The sequence below is a fragment of the Syngnathus leptorhynchus genome, chromosome 13 (genome assembly GCF_054491065.1).
Source record: "Syngnathus leptorhynchus isolate UIUO chromosome 13, UIUO_Slep, whole genome shotgun sequence".
NCBI classification, from domain to species: domain Eukaryota; kingdom Metazoa; phylum Chordata; class Actinopteri; order Syngnathiformes; family Syngnathidae; genus Syngnathus; species Syngnathus leptorhynchus.
Genome location: NC_141207.1, coordinates 5,722,198 through 5,744,690, shown reverse-complemented (window position 1 = coordinate 5,744,690; position 22,493 = coordinate 5,722,198). Strand labels below are relative to the sequence as shown.

Sequence of the window (22,493 nt, the reverse complement as noted above, 5' to 3'; positions counted from 1 at the left end):
CAAACAGGCAAGTAGTAGCTAGCCAGTCGACGGCTAATTTAGTGCAGATGAATCCAAATTCGCGACACCGGTTACTGAAGATTCGACAGGATAAGGAACAAAGAAAACAGGAAGTAGAAGTGTAGCCAAAATAAAACCACAGACTTAACAGAAGCAACACTTCTGCCAACTATTCATGATCAAAAGCTAAAAATATAAGGCTTCACATTTTGAAGAATGTAGAATGGATAGAATTACAAAATGGCGAGTACAACGGTCCCATGGCTCAATATTGAAACAATTCCAGTTATTCGTGTCACTATCAATCATTTACGCCCAAGAATATGCAGAAGTGGGTTGAAGAATGCCGCTCTTTTCCATCATCAGCTTAACTTTCCTCACTACTTGGCGTATAGAAATTGAAGTGGTCATCAAGTTTGCCGTCGTGGGTTTCTGCTTCTCTCACACTCGGAATTCTATGGAAAGAATGACTTCCTGGTTTCTGTGTTTTCTTTGGAATTCATCCTAGGGACTAGCTCAACTTTCCAAATATAACGCACATCGGTTGCGTGTCGTCAGCGGGCAGAACACTCCCACGTCGGTGGCTCTGCGGCGGCGAGATAATGATGTGATTATGTCCACCAAGACTGTGTGATTTTGTCGAAAATGATCTGAACAGTCCTTGCCAGAAAAAGCCAGATTTACTCTCAAGATTTAAGATGTTTAGCTGTCCCAATTACTTGAGTGACGAAGACAAATAATACAGATGTAGGAAAAAAAGAAAGAAACCAAACAAACAACACATGTTGCTGTACGAAATGCACTAAATCTTCAAATAGGAGCTGTCTAGTATGACTTTCAAGGTTCCACTCCACTCACCTATATTCTCGTATTGGGTAGGGAGTATTCTTGTCAGGAATAACTTCCACTGAAGCACAGCGGCGTTGTGTCGCTCATTAGCCCACTGCCCTGGAATTAGCTCGTAATTAGATTCATGCCTGACTTGTCCTTCATTTTCTTCGTAAAAGTCCCCTTCAATATTTAATTTTCGTGTATCTGTTAAGTTCAAATAATAAAAATGCAAAATGAAGAAAAGATGTAGTTTATAAAACGTTTGTAACAATTTAAGGGGTTTGTCTTTCAGGTTTGTGTTAGCGCACCGCGTGACGACTGACACCGTTCTTGCTAGTTGCTAGCTAGCAATTATGTCGGTGTTTGAGGGGAGGTAGCGCTTGTTTGAATGAGTGTTTGTTTGGAGTTTGTATGTCTGGAAGTGTGCTACGTCGTCTAGTCTAGTTAACCCAAAAGCTCATGAAAAGCCTGTTTGTTTGTAAGGCCAACTGTTCGTCGTTGCATACAATTCAGGAAGTAGTAGGTCATTTCTGTTATTTCAGGTTCCACCCAAGTTCTGTTCTCTCGAGCCAGATGTGCTGTCGACAAACGTCGGCCTGCTCAAAGTAGATTTGACGGCGTTGAGCTTTTCATTCATCTCGTAGCGCCGGGTTAGGTTTTCTCCTCTTATCAGCCGCTAACTGTTTTAACACACGTCGGCTTTGATTCGTCAGACATTTCCTGCCTGATGTCAGTAGCAGCCGAGTGGGACTCTGGAAAATAGTGAAAGTAAGCGAGAGAAATTGCGAGATGGAAAAAGTTTCTAGATTACTTAAACAACACAACATGAATAAATTTGCGTTGCTTTCAAAAGGAAACCATGGCTTCATTTCCTGAAATAACCAACCGACCCAGTGACGGCCACTCCTAAATGTAGCAGTGCATATTAGCTACCAAAGTAGCCCAGACTTTGGGTTTCATTTCTATCAAAGTAGGACCTGGTGGTTTTCGTCATGTACTTCCTTATGTGGACGTACCAATTTGAATACTTTGTCTTGGAGACTGACTTTATGTTCCAGCTGTTTTTGTGTGTGCTGAACACAGGTCAGCATTTTTTTGGGCCGTGAGGTCAACGATTTTTAACGATATCCGAGATCACATTGGCTGCGAATCAAACAGCATTTTGCAACTTTACAAAAGGGACTGGTGTGTGTGTGTGTGTGTGTGTGTGTGTGTGTGTGTGTGTGTGTGTGTGTGTGTGTGTGTGTGTGTGTGTGTGTGTGTGTGTGTGTGTGTGTGTGCGTGTGCGTGTGCGTGTGTGTGTGTGTGCATATATATATATATATATATATATTATTATTATTTTAATTTATTTATTTTTTTAGGGTTCGTCTTAATTCCTTTTCTTTATATATTTATGGCTTCAAAGTGTTTTTCATGAGCTGGCCCACCACTGAGCACTTTGGCTCACTGGAAATCTGACTTCTGGACAGCATGACGAGCTTAATGAGTTACTGACCTACTAACTTCTGCCCTGAACACAGAATGGTGTTTGTCTAAGAAACTGCCAGCTGCTCTCTTTCCAGAGTCAGGAGTACATTTTTAGTCCTTGAGGTTTCTCTAAGTGGCAATTTCTTTGTGCAAATAAAAACACCGACTACCGTACTTTGATCTTTTTTTGAGTAGAATTGATTCGCTCACGTGTCTCAAGTATGCAACCCACTCAGAAGGTATAAACAGACAACGATAAAGGAATCTATATCGTTGTCTGTTTCTTGTCTTTTCCCTCCTGAAGTCCAAATGAAGGGACATCAGTTAGATACGACATCTAGGTCCTTTTTTGTTTTCTGGTCTATATCAAGCCGTCAAGATTCTCAACCTTCCCTGTTGGTGCCATCTCCTCCTCTTCCTGTTCAATTTAGTGTGGGGGGGAAGGGTGCACCATCTTGGATGAGTTAAAGTCGAATGAATGAATGACTAAATGTATCTTCCCCCCCCCTTTCCTGCGGTCTTTCAGGCAGAGGGCGATGTCGCAGCTCTGAACCGTCGCATCCAGCTGGTGGAGGAGGAGTTGGACCGGGCCCAAGAAAGGCTGGCCACAGCGCTGCAGAAACTGGAGGAGGCCGAGAAGGCTGCAGACGAGAGCGAGAGGTTAGCCGCTTTCTCTCGAGTGACACGTGCAGTTGTGGCGGTCCCTTTTGCGTTTCCTATTACCCATGTGCAATTGCAAACCACTGAACAAACCCCCGAGAGAGAGCATTGATACTATGATGTCATACTTCCTCTTGCAATACAGTCATTATCATTGGTACTATAAGCTAGTTTGTTAGCATATATGTACAAGTAAGTAAATACGTAGTTAGGATGAATTTATAAATATTAAACCATGAATAGAATGCTAAAGTCAGTGCGCTAACCAGTTAATGCTAGCAATAAGGTTTACTATGTCAACATTCAAATTATTGCCAATAATTTAAGCATTTCAGAAGTGTTTAGTTTTTTTTTTTTTTTATATTTGAATTAATGTTATCTTTGGTCCCGCTTTAGAGGAATGAAGGTGATCGAAACCCGAGCGATGAAGGACGAGGAGAAGATGGAGATTCAGGAGATGCAGCTGAAGGAGGCAAAGCACATCGCTGAGGAGGCCGACCGCAAATACGAAGAGGTGAGATAACGAGTCGGAGACTTTTACAAAACGAGACTGACTCATCCAATTTTAAAATCCCGTCATATTTTTCTTCAGGTGGCTCGCAAGCTGGTCATCCTGGAGTTAGATCTGGAGCGGGCCGAGGAGAGGGCCGAGCTTTCAGAATGGTAACTCCCTCAAATTTTCATGATGTGCAGTCAGGGCAAAAAAAAATATTTAAATGTTTACTTTCATCCCTGACCCCGATGAAGCTGGAATGTAATAATCAGGATTTTAATTGAAAAGAATATCTTGTTTCCATAGTAAAGCCGCCGACCTGGAGGAGGAACTGAAAAATGTGACCAACAACCTGAAGTCTTTAGAAGCCCAGTCAGAGAAGGTGAACAAATCAGATGAGAATTCAAATGTTTCCTTTTGGATTTATATGCAATCAACAACACCGGAAAGAAAACTAGCTACAGTGTTGGCTAATACTGCGTGTTGTGTTTGTCAATAGTACTCAGAAAAGGAGGACAAGTACGAGGAGGAGATCAAAATTCTTACTGACAAACTGAAGGAGGTGCGTTTCTTGTTCTATTCGGCCACATAGGCTTTCATGTTCATTTTCATCCATTGGAATACATGATAAATTGTTTCCAGTTTCATTTTTTCTCTTAAACAACCTTGAAAGTAAATTTTCAAACCCAGGGAGGTATAAGAAAGTCATCATAGCTTGTCTGTGTTCCCATCAGGCTGAAACTCGTGCAGAGTTTGCAGAGAGGACAGTGGCCAAACTGGAAAAGTCCATCGATGACCTGGAAGGTATGAGTTTAATTCTGCGCTCTGAGTGCAAAAATACAATACAAATATGATCTGAAAATAAATTCATCAAAAGAACATCCTAAAACTAAATTCAAATCAGACAAACATTGCAAATAAATGGCCACAATGAAAAGGAAAAAGAAAATGCATTACACTACACCTGTAACAATAACTCTTTCGACCATTATCGGGTCATGTTACTTGTTTCAAACCATGTTGCTAGGCAGACTTCATGGCGCAACAACAATTTTGCTCCAAAAGCCAATAAAAATAAAAAAGACTTTGACAACCGAGAACAGACACAACATAAACAAAAAAGAAAGAAATGACCACTACTCTGTACCCTCATACTGATTAGTTAGTTGACCATTACTGTATTAAATATAAAATGTAAGCTCTCAATCTGATTGGTTCGTTCCCAATATGTGGGTGTCTTGTGGCGTCTTTTCTTCATTTTGCTGGCTCTGTTGGACTTGAGCAGGCCAAGAATTGTGCTGTGTTTGCCGAAGGCGCGCCGGGATTTAAACATTCAACCTTGTCCTACATTGGGTTGGTTTTATCGTGCTGTCAAAATGTTGCTAGTGCTTTTTTTTTTTTTGCGGCGAAAAGAACAAGCATTCATTCATTCATTCATTTTCTTGCTGACCTCTTTTGTTTCTTTTTCCCCCTCTTGTCCTTCCTCCCTCTGTCTGCCTGCCTGCCTCTCGCTCCGCTTTTCGGCTCCGCTCTCCTCAACACCCGCCCTGTACTTGCCGACCTCCAGACGAGCTCTACGCTCAGAAGCTGAAGTACAAGGCCATTAGTGAGGAGCTGGACCATGCCCTCAATGACATGACGTCTCTGTAGATGCGCTTTTGGCTCTTTTTCCAAAATTCATCTTTCCAACGTGCCTTCTGTCCTTCTTATCAAATGCCAATTAAAAGCTTTCTCTTTCCTACATAGCCACTGCTCATGTTTTTGCCATCATTCGTGCTCAAGTAGTCGCGTAAAACGGCACCGGCGACATAATTTATTTTTTGACAAAGACTACATGCCTAAGGTGAGACTTTGTGTTCCCCTTTGACCTGATTTTTTTTTTTTTACCATTTTTTTCCCAGAAAGAATGCAAGTACTTACAATTGAGTATTCACCGATACCAAGTACCGATACCTACCTTAACTGTATTTTTCATTCCCCTAGCAAGGCATCTGCTGGTTGCATGATAAGCACATCATTGTGGTTGGAATTGTCTGCATGTTTGCACAACTTAACCAAAATAGTGTCTGTTGTGAGAGAAGCAAAATTGATAATAATCACACTTGAATGCTTCGTTTTATTTCACAATAAATGGAGGGTTAATTATGTCGACTTCTCTTTGCAGAAAAACTGTCACATGCCAAAGAGGAGAATCTGGACATGCACCAAGTCCTGGACCAGACCCTGCAGGAACTAAACAGCTTATAAGCACACACACACACACACACACACACACACACACACACACACACACACACACACACACACACACACACACACACACACACATGGATGGGATGTAACATTTCACAAATGTTCAACGCCATCCCGCAGCATCCCTTGAGTAAGAGGGATTCACTTAATGTCCCTTGATGTTCTTTTTCTATTTTTATAAGATGCCATTTTGTTCTTAAGATGAGAAGTTAAACACAGTTCCATTTAAACGACACAAATTGCCTCGCAACAATTTATTTTGACCACTTTAAACAAAAATTGTTCACTTTGAAATTGTTTTTTTTTTTTCATCCAGCCACACTTCCCAGTTTTGGAAGAAGCAGATGAGGGGTTTTTTTTGTTTGTTTTTTTAACTACTCTCAATGGCGACATGACTCTTAAGCGCCACCCTGTGGTGAAATCCAGCTATTGTCAGTCAAACGCGTGTCATAATGGGCATTTTTTTTCTTTAGGTCTGGTACAATAAAATTAATTCGAAAGTATTACGTATATTACCTACGAGTTAAAATTGCAATAATGTTGCCAATATTTTGATTACATATGCAAGTGTAACCCAAAACTACTGGAAACATTGTCAAATCAAATCACTCAGTTCTTTATTGTATATAAAAGAAGAATGTTAGGTTTAGTTCTGCCTCATTTCTGTTATTGTTTTATCACTTGTTGATGCCAGGGGAACTTTCAAGACCAAAGAAAACTCACAACACGCACAATAAATGGTCAACACCTTTTTTTTTAATGTCATCTCATACCAGGGTCATTTAAAAATGCAGCCAATTATTATTGAATACATTCTGAAGTACTTCATTGACCAAATTCCCTCCATGTCACCTAATAAATGTTTTACAGAAACGTCAACTGTTTTTTGTTTTGTTTTTATTGTAGATTTCATCAATTTGTCCAACCAATGCATCCGTAGCCGTGTTTGTCGGTGATCTTGCCAGTCAGGGTGTGTGCTGCCATATTTCCGCTCAATAATATTTCCTTCTGAAGGCACATCCTGGATGAGCAAGAGACATTCTCTGTGTTTGTAACACCTCACATAAATCGCTTAGAAGCAAAAAAATGAGCAGACATTTAACATTTCTCACCCGTAGTTAGCTTGCATTTGCCTCCGCATGGCCTGCAGAGGATTATCGAGCAGCCAGGACAAAGCACCACTGTCTGGGCATGACTGAAGATAGTAGTGATCTTGTAGCAACCTGGTATTTCAAATGAATGTCATAGGGGATTTTTTTTTAGATTGGTTTCCGGGGGTCCCATCAATTGTGAAATCATACCAATCGTGTTTCTTCATCGTTACACGTGTGCCTTACCAATGCATTTGACATCCAAGAAATAGCTATTAGGGGACTGCACCAGACGTTTCTTCTTGTGTTTGGCCTGCTCCTCAGCAACGGAAGGGTACAACAGGTCCTGAATTCTTAGTTTCTGAAACACATAACACACGATGAATGCACTTCCAGAAATTCTTCATCTTCTTTTGAACTGCTTTTTTTGGGGGGTAAATCTAATCTGTTTTTGTTAGGTTATAATGCATTATACTTAGTTGACTGATTTTATATAGTTTTCCCCAATAGTTCCTTAACCAATTTATAGTTCACTTTGATCGTGAGAAGAAACTGAATTTACATCTATTAAGCTGTGTTGCCTATTTTGTGAAAAAGCATTTAAAATAAAAGAGAAAGTGAGAGAACACAAAAGAGCACACATTAAAGTACACAAACTGTTCCGTGCCATTGTGTCAATTAGCCAAATGGAATCAAGACAAGAATGTGCCCACAAACTGTCTAAACACACCCTCGGTTTATAAATAACATGCAAAACAGAAGATTTAGGTTATGATTTAGCCCTTATTCGATACTAACGCAAATTTCCCATCACTGAGGTTTGACTATTATCGAATGCAGGTTCTCGGGCCTTCCCGAGCAAATCGAAGTATCACTGTGTAAAAGAATATTTTTTTAATTTTATTTTTGCTACTAAGTAAATATTAAAATAGCTATACAATAATACATTGAAAATAAGAAAATCTTACTTACGCCCATTTTGCTTAAATCACACCATTTCTTCTCTACTTCCCCAAAAAATTACAAATTTAATTATTAAAAAATATGTCAGTCTACATGTGTATCCCTGGACAGAATTTGTTGTTGGTTTGTGTGAACGTTCAAATTTGAGAACTACCAGAGCTGGTGGAGCAGGCAGACTTGGCATCTCACAGAAAACACAGCCGGTTGAACTGGTCCATGAAACATCATCTTTACTTTGCAGTGCTTTTGTCGTTTATTACACGAGCCACAGTGGTTTTGTAGGCTACCAGGCAAAATTTACACCAAAAATCCTTCTTCTAGTCAATAAGCAATTCTCTTGAATAAGCCCATGCAGGGGGAATATCATGCTTTTCAAAATCTCTTGCTTCATCATTAATGTTTCCTGTTTATTTATTTATTCAGTCACCCCCTCAAGTTGTGTCAAAATGTGCTGAGATTGAAAAAAAATAGCAAGAAATTCCAGATATGATGGAAAAGTATAACGCCACCCAAAAACTAATATTCAAGTAAAGTACTGATACTTCAAAATTCTACTTAAATACAGTCAAAAAAATGTACTTGGTTACTCCCCAACACTGTAAAAATAAACGAGTCTATTTTGACAAAGTGGTTGAAAGTGCTGGGAGTAAAAGAAAAAAAAAATCTGAGAAAAAAAAGTAAAAATTAAAGTAACTAAGTATTTATACTTGACTCTTCAGCACTTGAGATAAAGTAACGAGGTTATTTTGACAACTTGAAGCGTAAAAAAAGTATGTAAATCAGTTTTTAAACCTAGTGAGATGCCTAAAATGATATTTCTACTTGGTTAGTACTTTCTGCAATTTGGGGCAAGCGTTGACGTAAAAGCAACACACCCAACCCGGATTTCCGGAGCCACGAGGGCACCGATAACAGACAGTTGATCGGACCAATAGGCAGGCTGCAAACACCCAGTGACGTCAAAACAGGCGGGATATCCGCAGCGGTAAAGCTCTAGTTAATAACATGGCGAAGACTTACGACTACTTGTTCAAACTACTTTTAATCGGCGACTCCGGGGTGGGGAAGACGTGCGTGCTGTTCAGGTTCTCAGAGGACGCCTTCAACTCGACGTTCATCTCCACCATAGGTGAGTACGTGTCCAACAGTGAATGTGGCCGACAAAGTGGTCCGAGGAGCTGCCCATCCCGTCAATGCTAATTTGCTGCTAACTTTTTGAAGCCAGGAAGCAGCTCGCTCAAGGGACTTTTTCTCCCTCTCAACGTCAACTCGAATTTGAAAAGCTCCTTTAACGTAATGTTTGCGAATTTCTCTCTCCAACCAACGTGACATGAAGTATTTTCCACAAAACAATTTCCTGCCGAATGGCTAAAGCTAACGGCTAGCTCAGATAGCTGTATCATTTTTCTCACTACCAGCTGAGTGCGGAAGTTCTAAGTAAACCATTCATAGAATCCGTTATATTTAAATTTATCTGACCTCTTTGTGATCAAACTGTACATTTTTTTTTAGGTATTGACTTCAAGATCAGAACAATAGAACTAGACGGGAAGAAGATCAAGCTACAGATATGGTAAGATCTGTCACACACTGTCAATCACATGCTGAGAGTGCAAGCTCAGCCATTCAGCATCCGGAGTGTCATTTCATTTCACTCTTTGGTGGTGTGTTACGCTTTAAATTGTTTTGATTGCATTGCTCATGTATTAACATAGCCACTGAGAATGCATGTACAGGTGTGTGTTTGTCAGTTGTCAAAACGTATAATCTGTAATAGTTTAAATTTTGATCGATAATGTCCACAGTGAAAGAATGCATTTCTTATCATTGTTCCCATGCAGGGATACAGCAGGCCAGGAGAGATTCAGGACCATCACAACAGCCTATTACAGAGGAGCCATGGTAGGATGCTCATCAGGTTACTAAGCGTGACTTCTGTTTAATTCAAGTCGACACGAATATGGAGAAAGTCGTCGATAACCTTATCGTAACACTTAAACGTTTTTTTTTTTAGGTGCTGCAGAAAACTACTCTTAATTTTCCTTCATTTGCACTAAATGTCTTTGTTGTTTGCTTACATTTGATCTCGTATGAATGCTGCAGGGCATCATGCTAGTATACGACATCACCAATGAGAAGTCCTTTGACAACATCAAGAACTGGATACGAAACATCGAGGAGGTAAATGTTAGGAACGTTCATTTTTATATCCCACATTATTTACGTACAAATTCGGGTTACTGGGAACAAAACTCTTTCTTAAACTGAAGACTCCCCGATGCGTGTCTGTGTATGATTATTATTATTTTTTTTAAATACAATTCACAATATGACTCTCGTGTCACACCAGCATGCCTCTGCAGACGTTGAGAGGATGGTCCTCGGCAACAAATGTGACGTCAATGACAAGCGACAGGTGTCGAAAGAAAAGGGAGAGAAGGTTTGTGTTATATTGATGACAAACATGCATGCAGGTGCCTCTCAATAAATTAGTAGAATAATAATATACTTTTGAAGATATGTGTCCGAAAAAAAGTCTCATGAGATCAGATTTTGTCTTCCTGTATTTCTTTGTAGCTTGCTTTAGAGTACGGCATCAAGTTCATGGAGACCAGCGCAAAGGCCAACATCAACGTGGAGAACGTACGTTCACGCTTAACAATTGCTAACGTTAACCCTTGAATAACATCTAACCGTTCCTGTGCAGGCCTTCTTATCCCTCGCCCGAGATATCAAAGCAAAAATGGACAAGAAGCTGGTGAGCGAGCAAACCTCATCGTAGCGATAATCATAAGAATCCGACAATTTGCTGAGCCTTTCTTGTCGGTGATGTTTTTCAGGAGGGCAACAACCCCCAAGGCAGCAACCAAGGAGTGAAGATCACAGAGCAGCCCAAGAAGAGCAGCTTCTTCCGCTGCTCGCTGCTGTGAACCTCCGTCGGCATCCACCATCGATCGCCTTAACTTTTGTCCTTCCCCTCCGCTGGACAGAACTGGACAGAGCCGGATCTCTCCTTTCAAACGTAACCCGTCTTCCTTTTTTTTTTTTTCTTCGCTCGGCTGTCTTCACCACCCAGCGTGGCTTTATAGCAACCAGTCTTCCCGTGATTCCTGTGAATTGAACAACGGTGGCCTGTTACATGCGTGCTGACGCCAATATGTCTTGTACCAGTGCTACCTCCATAGATTTTATTGACTTTTAAATAACACCACCACCACCATTTTTATTAAGCTTTTTGTGAATATCCCGACCCAGGCCAAAGTGTACTAATTGACCCTTTTTTTTTTATATTTGAAATATTTTTTGCTGTTTTGAAGGCCGACTGGGCATTTATGATTCCCCACGTTCCGAGACGTCACCATGTAAATGCTGCGTCTCTGTTCACAACGATTCAATTAGCCGTTAGTCACAGGTCAGGGTTCCACAATTAGCCCCCCACCCACACCACCACCTTATCAAATATATTACTCGTCACCTAAACACTGGGCCTTATATTTACGTCGTGTCAACCCCCCCCCCCCCCCCCCCCAATCACGCTGAGACCTTTCTTTTTGTGAACACTTGGGTGCGCAGTGTGTTGTCATTTGAGGCCAGTCGGGCTTGACTCACTGACAATGTTTATATTCAAGGCACAAAGATGGCTGACGCTCTGACGTATGCAGTCACCCCCCCCCACCCACCCACCCACCAAAGGAAACCGTGTTATAGCAGCACAAAGACGAGGGATTGCAGCAACAATTTAAAATCTTTTTTTTTTTTTAATGCATTTCTACTTCTTCCAGTGTCTAGTTTCCAGTGGGGAATCACGTACACGACTGTTTTGAGGGCCTTGGATGGGGGTTGAGCTGTAGCAGTATTTATGGAGCGGAAAAAAAACAAAACAAAACAAAAAAAAAAACAGAACAGAGCACCAAAATGACAAAGTGCCCTTTTATGTTCTTATTCATCATGCACTTTTCCCCGCCTTCTCTGTTCTTATGTACAAAAGACAAAAATGATCATTATTGGATCTGTTGTTTTCTTCACGTTTGTTGACTGTCTTTGTTGCAAGTCTTAGCTGAAAGCGAACCTATTCATGCACAAGCACACCCGAGCACTGAAATGCGTTTTAGGAAAAAATGAAGATGGCCAATGTGTGAAGGCGCGCGTGCGCTTTTCGCTGTTAGTGAATTTCAAATGTTTCCAGCTACGTGGACGTTTGATTTTAGTCCTACGCTCGTTATGTCTTAGCACAGCCATCTGAACTATGCATTCCGGGTGCATACGAACCTCAAAAGAGCTTTATTTGAGAAACGTGCAGAGTATATTTGCTATTTTATTGTCTTGCTGTCACTCCAAATTCATATCGTATGTGAAAATATCGAAAATAGTTCAACTTTGATTCAAAATGACCTCTCTGATTCTCTACCTGTGGATTTAAATCTCAAGTTTGCGTGATTATATATATATATATAAAAAAAAAAAAAGATTCAATTTGGGCGGTTATAAAAAGAAAAAAAAAAAAAGTTCTTTCCCAACCTGAATTTACATTTCATTGTGTGAGGAAGTCCTGACATAATTCAGAAATTGTAAATAAGATCTACGATTGTACTGTCATTTCATAAATCTGATTGGTCTACACATCTTCTGTAGATAAAGTGTTCTTTGGATGATTTATTAAAAGATGGGATTGAAAAGGTTCAGTGTGTTTCCGTTGCAGTTTGGAACTCTTGGTGCGCCCGTCTCATTGTGCTCACCTTCGTCTTTGTTTCAGACGTTCAAATTGCGCTGCGGTTGACAGTCACTTGAAATGAACGCCTCCACCCATTGATTAGTTTCGTACCGTAATCATTTCCGAGGTGTGTTCTTACGGGGAAATAAGAACTTTGATCCGAGCCTCATTTTGTATCTCAATACGAACATGAATTGTCATGGCAGCAATTTCAGTACAAACAAGTAAAGCAGCCCTGAGGATGGATTGAAAGAAATTGAAATCCAACAGAAAGAAAATCAAACTTGAAGATAAACATACTTGCAAAATAATACATTTAGTCTAATTAGGCAACAGTACAATATTTGTACTTAGTGCAAGTTAATACATTTATTTTCAGTGATTCACATCTTAATAATATTTACATATATTAAATTTATAGAAAACCAATTAAGCTATCCAACAGTTTGACACTCACAGTACAATATTCAAATCATATTTTGTGTTTTATAAGTCCTTTAATACTTTCAAATTTGAAGCATTTCTTCCCATCCTCTCCTAACAGGTCTTTTGACATGAACAGGTTCCTTCAGTCCTTGGAAAAGCAATTTAGTTTTCAGTGCGGTTACATCTTGCATCAGGTTTTTCATTTTTTTTACTGATCCAAATTTGGCTATGTCAAAAATAGTCCCAACAAAAACCATTCTGGGGGAACATGCGGTGCACGTGCATTTGGGCTTTCAATGGAGACAACAATAATAGGGAAATTACCCAACAGTGTTAGTCAGCACGAGCGGCAGCATAAAGCATCGAAACGAGTTCTCCTTGCATGCCAAAACTAAATGCAACCAGTCACGTCAACAACAGCACCTGCAAATACACCCACATTTCAAGTATACAATTCATTCACACTCATACAAGACTACATTACAACACCCAGAAAACCGTTTGACCTTTCAGCGTGTTTTGGGGCACAAACAAAAGTCATAATCGACATGGAACGAACGGCAACAAAAAATGAATATCCACATTAAAAGCTTTGCAGCCAAGAAAATTCGACAAAAATAAGTAAATTTATCCAATTTAACAGGGGGTTGTAAACGTGTCAGCTATTATGAAACAAGAAGAAACATAAAATCGACACTTTGTTATCTTTGGTAGGCCACAAACAGTCAAATGAACTCAAGTTGACACCTGTCATATATTTTCACCCAATCCTTATATTGTTGAAAAAACTGACAGATTGTTTTTCTCCTCTCTCAACACGATGATCTCGATATGACCGTGTTTTTCCGTATGATGCATTTGTGCCCCGCCCACTCCAGGACAGGTTTGTTCAGGTGTCTGGAGCTTATCTGACATTTCCCACACAAAGGGTTTACCCGTGAAGGTGAGTTGCTTCCTTATGCCAGGACAGGTGTCTAAATATCTCAAATTTGAAGTGTAATTTGTGAAATGAAAATAAAATGACTCATATTGTGATCTCTTTATGTTTTCAATACCTCTCGTGCAATATGTTGCTATATTTCGTGTTACTGGACAGTACGATTGTGGATTTAAATTGTGACAATACTTTTCGTCACTCGCCTCGTCCAAAATTAAAATTGTTAATATCTCTCTGATCTCTCCACAGACACGTCAAGTTTGAGCTTTTTCTATAATGACCGCGTTGAGTCCATCACCCCAACCTCAGAATAATACCTGCTTTGTGGCTCCCCAATCCACTTGGATCCAAAATGGAGTTGTCCCCGAATGGTTCTACTGGAGAATTAGCAGAAAGTAAGTCATACATAACAGAAACGGGAATGGCCAGATTGTTCACATACAGGCTAGGTCACTTAGAATAGATATGAGGAACAAAATAAAAAATAATTTACCACTGTAAAACATTTTAAAAGTCAAAAGATATGAAGAATGTTTATAATATAACAGAATTAAGAAATTAATGTATATATGATCTCTTATTGCTACAAGTAACATCCATAATATACAACATTAACTTACGTAACACATAATAAAGGACACGACAGTGTTAGGTTTCCAAAGTACGGCCTGAGTGCCATTTTACAGCCCAGTTTTTATTGGCCTGTTGTGTAGTCTAACAAATCAACAGCCTGGCATACATAAAAAAAAAGTTATGAGAAAAAAAAAAATATGTTAAATAACATAACTTTTTGGGGGGGACAAAACCATAGATAAAAAGTGTTGAAATGCACATACTTTTTATTTTGAAATTCTAAATGAAATGAAAATGTGTTATATTTTGTTCTTTTAAATTCCTAAAAAAGAAAAAAAAAAGAAAAGCATTTTAAGATATCACACGACTTTTGAATTGATCAATTGAACGTAGCAAACTACTATGCCATGGGAATTAAGAACTTGGCGTTTTCTGAGAAAAAGTTATGTTACAATGACAAGGCAGGTTTGGTTTTCAAAAGCACTGACAAAGACCAAATTTAATCCTAAAGAAGCTCATTTTTGTGTTTGTGTGCAGGGCTGCGGAAGAACTTTTGACACCCAAGCCTCCCGGCTCCTTCCTCATCAGAATCAGCGAGAGCCGAGTTGGCTACACGCTCTCATATCGGTGAGTTATCGGTAAAGAAAAAAAATGCTGTCAAGTTATTTTGGAGTGGATCCAAAAAGTCTTTGTGTTCAGTAAAAATTAGATGGGCATCTCCAACCATCCGCCTCTGTGTCCCAATAAGACACGCGTGAGTTTTTTGTAGTGCAGTTCCACAAAATCTCACCCTCTTGTGTTTTCTTTTCCCCACCTCAGTGCTGAGGGCCGCTTCAGACATTTCATGATTGAATCCAAGCAGGACGGTTCTTGCGCCATTGTGGGTGAGAAACGGGACCACCCCAGTTTGCAACAATTGGTGGACTTTCACCGAAAGGTCCCCATCACGGCCCACAATGAGTTGCTGATTTTCTCATGTGGACAGGTGACTTCCAATGTTCTATTTGGCTTTTGCTGATATTTATCCTGCTGAAGCTTGAAGGTTTTGTTTTGCCAACACTGATTTTCATTTCTACCTCTACTTGAACCCAGATCCCAAATTCAGAGAACAAATACAGCGGGAACAATTCTGTCCAGTCCAGCAAGAGTCACATCGTATCAAAAGATGATCAAAAGAACGATGATAATCTCAGCCAAACACAACCAATCACGGTATAAATCATTTGACGATAAATTGCCGTTCTATCATGCTTCAAATAATTACATATCTGTCTTTTTTTTTTTTTTTTACTCCCTAATCTAAAGCCCATTCCAAAGACCAGGAAGCGATATATCACTGACAACAAACCTCTCAACACTCCTTCAGAGAATTTGCCCACACCTCCTAACACAGAGATGGCCCCCGCTCCCACCGTTGAACACCAGGATGAGACCAACCTAAAGAGGAATGCATCTTTCAAGACTGAGGAACTGCAAGACATGACCTGGGAGCAATTGTTCGACGCCGCTCTCTCCGCTTACAACGATGAAGGCGAGAGCCTACCGCTGGAGTATTCGCCACCTCCTCCTTTTGCTCCTGGTTACCAAGCAAATGAAGCGTGAAGGAGAAAATGCACCAATGGGATTGTTTCTCAGCCTTTAATCAAAGCAGAACCCTACTAATGTGAATGCTCAATCCATCTATGCATCCATTTTCCATACCAGAAATTCTCAAAGTGTCTTATGAATATTAGATGTGTGCTCCCTCTAGTGGTGTGGGAAAGAATCACCGCTTTTGTATAGTTAGACGTTCAAATGTATTTGCATTTAATCTTTAAGAATTTTCCAATGTTAAACATTTGAAGACTTTTATTTAAAGTGTATATGATGTGAATAAACATTATTTTGATTTCTTTCCCACCTTCAATATAAGTGTAAATTGTGCACGTTACACTGACCCACAATGATATGAAATATACGTTTTTCATTAAAATTGTGTTGTTTTTGATGATTAACTGAAGATTAATATTGATCACAATTAGGGTACTTGATGACAAGTATATTTTTTAGGTGTTATTTGGTGTACAAAATTTGAGAACTACTTTTCTGGATCTCCAAGATGACTTTGGACAAAAGGTGGATAACATCCTGGATCGGTTGCCATGTATGTATGTCGGTGGAAGCGAGAGTACTAATAAATATATTTATTTAGATAAATAAATCTTACCTTCAATAAAATGTAAGTAAAACTGACCAGTTAAAAGTGGAAATGGTTGAAGTAATGTTCAAAATGATATTGGATAGGCTATCACAACTACATTACCCACAATGCATCGGGTTAGTTAGATTTTACTTTTTTTTCTTAAGGCCGCGCCCATTTTTTTTTTCAGCAAGGGATCATCCCTGCTGTAACTCATGTCGTAGCAATCAAGGAAGTTGACTCACTTTGGGTTTATTTTTCTCCCTCTACAACTTTACATATAAGTTGTTGTTCTAGTAACTATTTTTATTTTATTTTTCAAGGTCCAACCAGCGACAATATGTCTTTTATCCCCGGACAGCCGCTGACTGCTGTTGTGGTGAGTTGAAGTTTGGGAGTGGGACTAGTGGGACGCTTAACGTAACTCCATTGTTCACATTTTTTCGTGAAGCTCAATAGGAGTAAATATTTCATTGTCCATCGCTGGTAGTTAACGTATATAAGAACCATCGTCGTTCAACAACTTCGTATTTCTTCACACATTTTGAGCAGAATTATCCTCTAGCTAGCCGGGAGGTGACTTGTCTGTTGGGCACTTGAACGCATCAACACAGGAGCTCACGCAAAGCGTTGGTACATTGATTTAATTTAATGCAATAACAAATTAATTATTCAATGAAACATTTCAAATGTGGAAATCTGGCTTTACATTTGTCAAATGGTTGTCGATCGGCCGATGGGCGTCACCGTCGATGACGTGTTTTTCAAGCTGCCGTTGAAGTGTGATGCCTTCAATTGCTGTTGGAATTATCTTGTTTATGTCTGATCGTAAAATCATTTACCTTGCCAAGTACACCGTTTGAACCTTGTCCATGCCAATGAAATCGTGGTATAACTGACAAATTTATGTCTGGCTAGATAAATAGCATTTTATGCACTCCTGATTCCATTGATTTATATCTGTACCTTCCATTCTCCACATTTATTGATATATCCTCAAAATTACACATTTTTAAATTGACCCGTCAGTGACGTGATTATGATGATATGGTGCTATAAAGTTATGAGCTGATACCACTGGGGGGAAAAAAATGGCTAAAACTATCCCTCCAATTTTAACCAATTTAACAAACGTAAATATTTTAGAACATATCAGTGGTGCAGCACAAAATAATGATCCACAAAATATTCTATATTAAATCAACAAAAACCTATGAAATATATATTTCATAAAAATAACAGATCTAAAATTGTCAATGGTTTCTCTTTTGGGTTGACTTTTTATTTGAGGGTCTTGAAAGTGACTAGCGACACCTCATTGACTGAATGACTTCCAGGCGGCACTCCAGCACTTCTTTCATTGTATCAGCTGCGCTGCTGACGGAATGTCGGCTTACACACAAGAAGTCTTTGTGTCGATGTGAGCCACCAGTCATCTATCTGGCAGCTGTTTTTCACCATCACTCCCACTGACACAAGCTGGTTCTATTCCAAAAAGGGGATCCCGCCGCCCCGATCAATCATTTGTGCTGTGGCATACTTGAGCACCTGTCGTTTGAAACCACCTCGTAATTTCGGTTTTGTTCTTCTGCCAAACAGCAAAGGATTGAGATCCAGAAGTTGCGACAGGGAGAAAATCTCATCCTGGGTTTCAGTATCGGAGGGGGGATCGACCAGGATCCGGGGCAGAACCCTTTCTCGGAGGACAAAAGTGACAAAGTAAGTGCGTTTTAGTATTCCTAAAGTGAGAGAAATTAAATGATCAACTGCCTGGAACTGCAATTCACAATCATATGCCGTGGCGCCTTGGTGCCAAAGAACCATGATGGAGGATTATCATCTCGTCCGATGGAAGAAAAAGTTCTCCTTAAATTTGTTAACAGTTTATCGTTGAGTCGTCCCACCTGTTGAAACAAACATAGTGTGGCGAGATGTGATCACCGACATGCCTGAGCACATACCCGAAGGCCTCAGGTGATTTATAAAGATGTCATAAGATGGCCGCCAAGTTGACACAAGCATAGTTTGCATGTAAAACGGTCACAACACAGTCGAGGTTCTCTTGCTTCATATTGCACACAACTTTGATTATTAAATTGAAATATTTTTCTTGGTTATCATGTCTGCGTCTCAGTGAAGTTCTGGGTTTGGATCTGAGTGTAGTTTGCCTCCTTGTGGGTTGACTACAGGTATACATGTTAGCTTAATCGCTACCAGACTTTAAATTAAATTGTCTATTTAAGCGTGAGTATCAAATGTTTTTTTTTTTGTCTTTACTATATGTGTAAAGACTCCCCTCCCCCTAACTTCCGCTAACAACCCGGGCTAAACGTAGCTCAAGCCCGACATAAGACTTCAGCTCTCAGTCAAGACATCCGCTACTACTTTCCTATTAGCCTCATGTTAGTCAATATGAGAAAAGTTTCACAAAAGAAACCACAGAGTTCCACGATCTGAGCCATCGCACCACGCAAGAGCTTTTTCGTGCGATCGTCGGCTGAGCATTTTGCTGTTTTATTTGGCTTGTCCATTAGAAGTGAGCAGTCTCAGAACATGGGAAGAACATCACACAACAGAAGTTGTGTGAAGTAAAGAGATTTTCATTCCAAGCAGTAAGTCACATGTTCTCAAATTTACAGTTAGTGTGGTTAACATCTTTGTATGACCGTTAACACTGTCAAGAAAAAAGCGAGAAGCGTGAGCTGTATTGTTGTCATTAAAGTTAAGCTTGAGTCGTCATTATTTGTATGGCTCTATATTAAAAAGGTTTAACTCGTAAAAATATGACTTTAAAAAAATGTCCTGTACTCTTGAAAAGCTTTTATGGTGGCTGAATAAATGGATTAAATGTTTTGCTGTACTTTAAAATGTCACTTTATTCATCAATCAGTTATTTTCTTTTCTTTCAGGGCATTTATGTGACCAGAATAACACCAAATGGACCAGCAGACACCGCCGGCCTAATGATGGGAGACAAAATTATGCAGGTACTTAAAATCTCCGCTAGAGGGCGCCATGTAAACGCCACCCCCCCCCAAAAAAACGTTATACATACACAAACATGACTTGAAGCAACTCAACTTTGTTTTGCGTATGCAGGTAAACGGCTGGGACATGACTATGGTAACTCACGACCAGGCCCGCAAAAGACTAACGAAGAAAAACGAGGATGTAGTGCGGCTTCTGGTCACCAGAAAGTCCCTGGAAGACGCTGTGAAAAATTCAATGACTGGCCCACACGTCCGAAAGCAGCACTGAGGTTTTTCCACGGCCACCCAAGAGCAAAACAAAACGACTACACGGATGACTTGTTCTCCATGCTAACTGTTTTGAGTCCCTTCATTCCATGAAGTCACTGGACAAGAGGAAGACATTTTTGATTCCAAACCCACTCAAAAAAAAAAATGTCTTTGTAGCATTGAAGAGGAGAGATGTGTTTTCGGTACAAACAAAACACCATTTACCATGATGATGAAACAGTCCCATGTTGTAGTTTGATTCTTTTCATTAAGTCGTTGCCCTGGTACATTTCCAGAAACTTCTCATGGAAAGTTGAGGCAAGGAATTTGGAACTATTAGAGTTTGGACTCTTAGTAATACATACATGACCCATTGGTGTAATTCAATTGTAATTTGTTGCCTGCCAATTACCCAATAACATTTCACAACTTTTGAATTATCCTGGAGTAGAGGAGAGCATTTTTGGCTCACACTTCTGAGGTTCTGGGTTCAAACCCTGTGTGGAGTTTTTGAAAACTTGTATGTTCGCTTTCTTTGAAGACCAGGAGTCACCAATGTGGTGCTTGCATGCACCAGGTAGTTTTCTAAAAGTAGCTCAACAGTGATGGGACATTGTGATTTTCTAGGAATGTTGTATGAGTGATCATTTGAAAAGGTAAACAATGGCAGGGATTTATATACATGACCAAAATGCTCAAGCACAAATCTGGATGGATGGATGGACGGATTATTCTGGAATATTTTGTAACCCTCTCATGATTCAATATTCCTCAATAATTTGTCTTAAGACCATTTGTCTCATTTTTTTCACGTTTTGAGCTCTAGTGTGTGTACGTTATCACATAATTGACGTGCTTGCATGCGTGTCCTAACCATAATTTTGGTAGCAATCCCGTTGATGACTAGAATAATGAAATGTGTTTTTTGGTCTGGAATGATGACTGACTTCTCTCCACTTGGGACGTATTGCTTCGGAATGTCCATTTTCATTGTCTGCTTTCAGTTTTATATCAATCTCACAGCACAAATGTTTGGCAATTTGTTATACTAATCCAGATGTTTTGGATTAAAAAAAAAAAAAAAAAGACAAGGAATGAAACATGGCTCAATGCTTTATTTTAGTTGGTAGCCTTTTTTCTTGAGTGGATTTAAACTAGCTTTGTGTGGTTTTACATAATGATGTGAGGGATGTATTGTTCCAGGACACGTAAATGTCTAGGCAGATGCAAAAAAAAAAAAAAAAATACGATAAAAATATATCCTAAAGTCAAAATATTGCAAGAATAAAGTCATAACTTTCTCAGACAGATACAGTTGACATAAATGAAGTAAAACTAATTAAAAAAATTGGCACCATCGACTATGGCACCTCGTGTTTTGTACTTACCATCCGCTTGCTGTCATTTCACGACACTGGGTCGAGCTAGGGCATTGCTCATTCCTTTTGACAAATAATTAATGAGCAAAATGGGTGTGCGTGCGTGTGTGTGTGTCTTGGGTCGAAAGGAATCACGCTCCATTCCACTTGCCCGGGCATCCTAATACTATTACGCAATGTGATGAAGCAATAAAGAGGCTGCACAAACACGCCTCGGACTCCCGATGTCCGACTTTGTTATCACTAATAACAACATGAGCACTCTTGCTGTTGCTAGGTAACTAATGGACTCGCCTTAAGTGGACACAGTGACTTCATTACATGATGTGTGCCCAAAGTCAATTGGAATTTGGCGTTTTTGTGTTACCATGACCCCAAAGGTGACATTGGATGATTCGGTTACTTGTGGAAAGCTTTTGGAAACAGCTTGATGGGATTGTTGCACCTAAAGGTGTTTGGGCAAAGCATAAAAAGAAAAGTGTCGCCTCCTGCGGGCGTGTGAATAATTACATCTATCTAAATGGGGATCATATATGATGCATTCCTCCCACGTTGTGGTGAGATAATTGTGTTGCCATGGCGATGCAATCTGTTCTTATCACTTTGGTTTCACACTAGAGTGCCTCAAAAATCACCTCAATAAATGTTGCGCTACAAAATAGCACGTTCACGCCTTTTTAGTGGAGGTTTTTTATAATGTAGGTTCATTTTGAGTGCATTTATTATTATTTTTAAGTTTTAAGATTATTTTGGTGAACCTACATTTTTGTGTGTATATACACATACGTCATAATTGCTTCTTTTACATTTTAAATTTTTTTTTAGGCTTAGTTTGCACTGTACTCGCAATGTCTCGATCGGATTTTTTTCCAGCTGTACGAGTTCAAATAATTTAATTGTAATTATCTGCCAAAATGCATGTTCAAAAAGATCTAAATTTAAAATTAATTCAATACAATTAAATAAAGAAATAATTCAATTCAATTGAAATTAAATTAAACTAAATTAAAAAAAAATTTAACTAAATTAAATCTAAATGAAATCTTTTTTGAATGAAGGAGATATGCCATCGTCACTTTATGACTGGTACTCAGCATTGGATCAAATCAATTTAATTATGAAAATACAAAAATTGGATAATTTCATCCAATAGAATCATTTGAAAATGTGATCGGCCCCCAATTTCCGTTCACATGATCGGATCGGGACGATTCTAGTCAAACCAAGCCGTTTCTTCCAGTTGATTTAGAAACCGACGTTGCACACGGATTGCCGAGTGGGCGCGAGG

The 22,493-nt window shown here is 39.5% G+C and overlaps 5 protein-coding genes across 9 annotated transcripts in view; 4 read left to right on the top strand and 1 right to left on the bottom strand.

Moving 5' to 3' along the window:
- LOC147047121 (tropomyosin alpha-1 chain) overlaps positions 1 to 6,586 on the top strand; it is a 31,750-nt gene extending 25,164 nt beyond the window's left edge. For 2 of the 3 annotated variants that reach the window (XM_085928775.1, XM_085928776.1), the window contains 7 exons: positions 2,828 to 2,961; positions 3,358 to 3,475; positions 3,554 to 3,624; positions 3,761 to 3,836; positions 3,954 to 4,016; positions 4,189 to 4,258; positions 5,619 to 6,586. In XM_085928775.1, the coding sequence (XP_085784901.1) occupies positions 2,828 to 2,961; positions 3,358 to 3,475; positions 3,554 to 3,624; positions 3,761 to 3,836; positions 3,954 to 4,016; positions 4,189 to 4,258; positions 5,619 to 5,701 (615 nt within the window). In that variant the 3' untranslated portion in view covers positions 5,702 to 6,586. The other variant, XM_085928777.1, reaches the window with a different exon arrangement.
- Positions 6,454 to 8,344, bottom strand: LOC147047120 (small ribosomal subunit protein eS27-like). 2 transcript variants are annotated; one of them, XM_085928781.1, is made up of 4 exons: positions 7,916 to 8,344; positions 7,045 to 7,159; positions 6,820 to 6,930; positions 6,454 to 6,728 (listed from the first exon to the last, which is right to left on the bottom strand). In XM_085928781.1, exons 1-4 carry the CDS (start codon positions 7,943 to 7,945, stop codon positions 6,700 to 6,702), a joined length of 285 nt encoding a protein of 94 aa, XP_085784907.1. In that variant the 5' UTR covers positions 7,946 to 8,344; the 3' UTR covers positions 6,454 to 6,699. The 2 variants fall into 2 exon arrangements, with proteins under 2 accessions (XP_085784907.1, XP_085784908.1); XM_085928782.1 differs by lacking the exon at positions 7,916 to 8,344 and adding an exon at positions 7,771 to 7,891.
- A 320-nt stretch (positions 8,345 to 8,664) lies between these two features.
- On the top strand, positions 8,665 to 12,443 carry LOC147047119 (ras-related protein Rab-8A). Its single transcript, XM_085928780.1, has 8 exons — positions 8,665 to 8,890; positions 9,274 to 9,334; positions 9,603 to 9,663; positions 9,865 to 9,942; positions 10,112 to 10,201; positions 10,339 to 10,404; positions 10,469 to 10,519; positions 10,602 to 12,443. Exons 1-8 carry the CDS (start codon positions 8,767 to 8,769, stop codon positions 10,689 to 10,691), a joined length of 621 nt encoding a protein of 206 aa, XP_085784906.1. The 5' UTR covers positions 8,665 to 8,766; the 3' UTR covers positions 10,692 to 12,443.
- A 1,356-nt stretch (positions 12,444 to 13,799) lies between these two features.
- Positions 13,800 to 16,398, top strand: hsh2d (hematopoietic SH2 domain containing). The gene is made up of 6 exons (XM_085928779.1): positions 13,800 to 13,841; positions 14,085 to 14,230; positions 14,946 to 15,035; positions 15,228 to 15,393; positions 15,501 to 15,620; positions 15,714 to 16,398. Exons 2-6 carry the CDS (start codon positions 14,112 to 14,114, stop codon positions 16,008 to 16,010), a joined length of 792 nt encoding a protein of 263 aa, XP_085784905.1. The 5' UTR covers positions 13,800 to 13,841; positions 14,085 to 14,111; the 3' UTR covers positions 16,011 to 16,398.
- Positions 16,399 to 16,752: 354 nt separating this feature from the next.
- On the top strand, positions 16,753 to 21,272 carry tax1bp3 (Tax1 (human T-cell leukemia virus type I) binding protein 3). 2 transcript variants are annotated; one of them, XR_015068021.1, is made up of 5 exons: positions 16,753 to 16,966; positions 18,187 to 18,306; positions 19,497 to 19,574; positions 19,687 to 20,079; positions 20,123 to 21,267. XR_015068021.1 is itself a non-coding variant. In XM_085928798.1 (4 exons), exons 1-4 carry the CDS (start codon positions 16,928 to 16,930, stop codon positions 19,843 to 19,845), a joined length of 396 nt encoding a protein of 131 aa, XP_085784924.1. In that variant the 5' UTR covers positions 16,753 to 16,927; the 3' UTR covers positions 19,846 to 21,272. The 2 variants fall into 2 exon arrangements, 1 of the variants encoding a protein (XP_085784924.1); XM_085928798.1 differs by having other exon boundaries at positions 19,687 to 21,272.
- Positions 21,273 to 22,493: the final 1,221 nt, after the last annotated feature.

Bases quoted from the DNA above. Each gene is read 5' to 3' on its own strand.
- hsh2d (XM_085928779.1), top strand. From the start codon at position 14,112: ATGACCGCGTTGAGTCCATCACCCCAACCTCAGAATAATACCTGCTTT. The intron at 15,394-15,500 runs GTGACTTCCAAT...ACTTGAACCCAG, and splicing joins TGATTTTCTCATGTGGACAG to ATCCCAAATTCAGAGAACAA. The intron at 15,621-15,713 runs GTATAAATCATT...CCTAATCTAAAG, and splicing joins GCCAAACACAACCAATCACG to CCCATTCCAAAGACCAGGAA.
- LOC147047120 (XM_085928781.1), bottom strand. From the start codon at position 7,945: ATGCCAAGTCTGCCTGCTCCACCAGCTCTG. The intron at 7,160-7,915 runs GTAGTTCTCAAA...TATGTGTTTCAG, and splicing joins TGCCTGCTCCACCAGCTCTG to AAACTAAGAATTCAGGACCT. The intron at 6,931-7,044 runs GTAAGGCACACG...TTGAAATACCAG, and splicing joins CTTGGATGTCAAATGCATTG to GTTGCTACAAGATCACTACT.
- tax1bp3 (XM_085928798.1), top strand. From the start codon at position 16,928: ATGTCTTTTATCCCCGGACAGCCGCTGACTGCTGTTGTG. The intron at 16,967-18,186 runs GTGAGTTGAAGT...TCTGCCAAACAG, and splicing joins AGCCGCTGACTGCTGTTGTG to CAAAGGATTGAGATCCAGAA. The intron at 19,575-19,686 runs GTACTTAAAATC...TTGCGTATGCAG, and splicing joins TGGGAGACAAAATTATGCAG to GTAAACGGCTGGGACATGAC.
- LOC147047119 (XM_085928780.1), top strand. From the start codon at position 8,767: ATGGCGAAGACTTACGACTACTTGTTCAAACTACTTTTAATCGGCGAC. The intron at 10,202-10,338 runs GTTTGTGTTATA...ATTTCTTTGTAG, and splicing joins CGAAAGAAAAGGGAGAGAAG to CTTGCTTTAGAGTACGGCAT. The intron at 10,520-10,601 runs GTGAGCGAGCAA...GATGTTTTTCAG, and splicing joins CAAAAATGGACAAGAAGCTG to GAGGGCAACAACCCCCAAGG.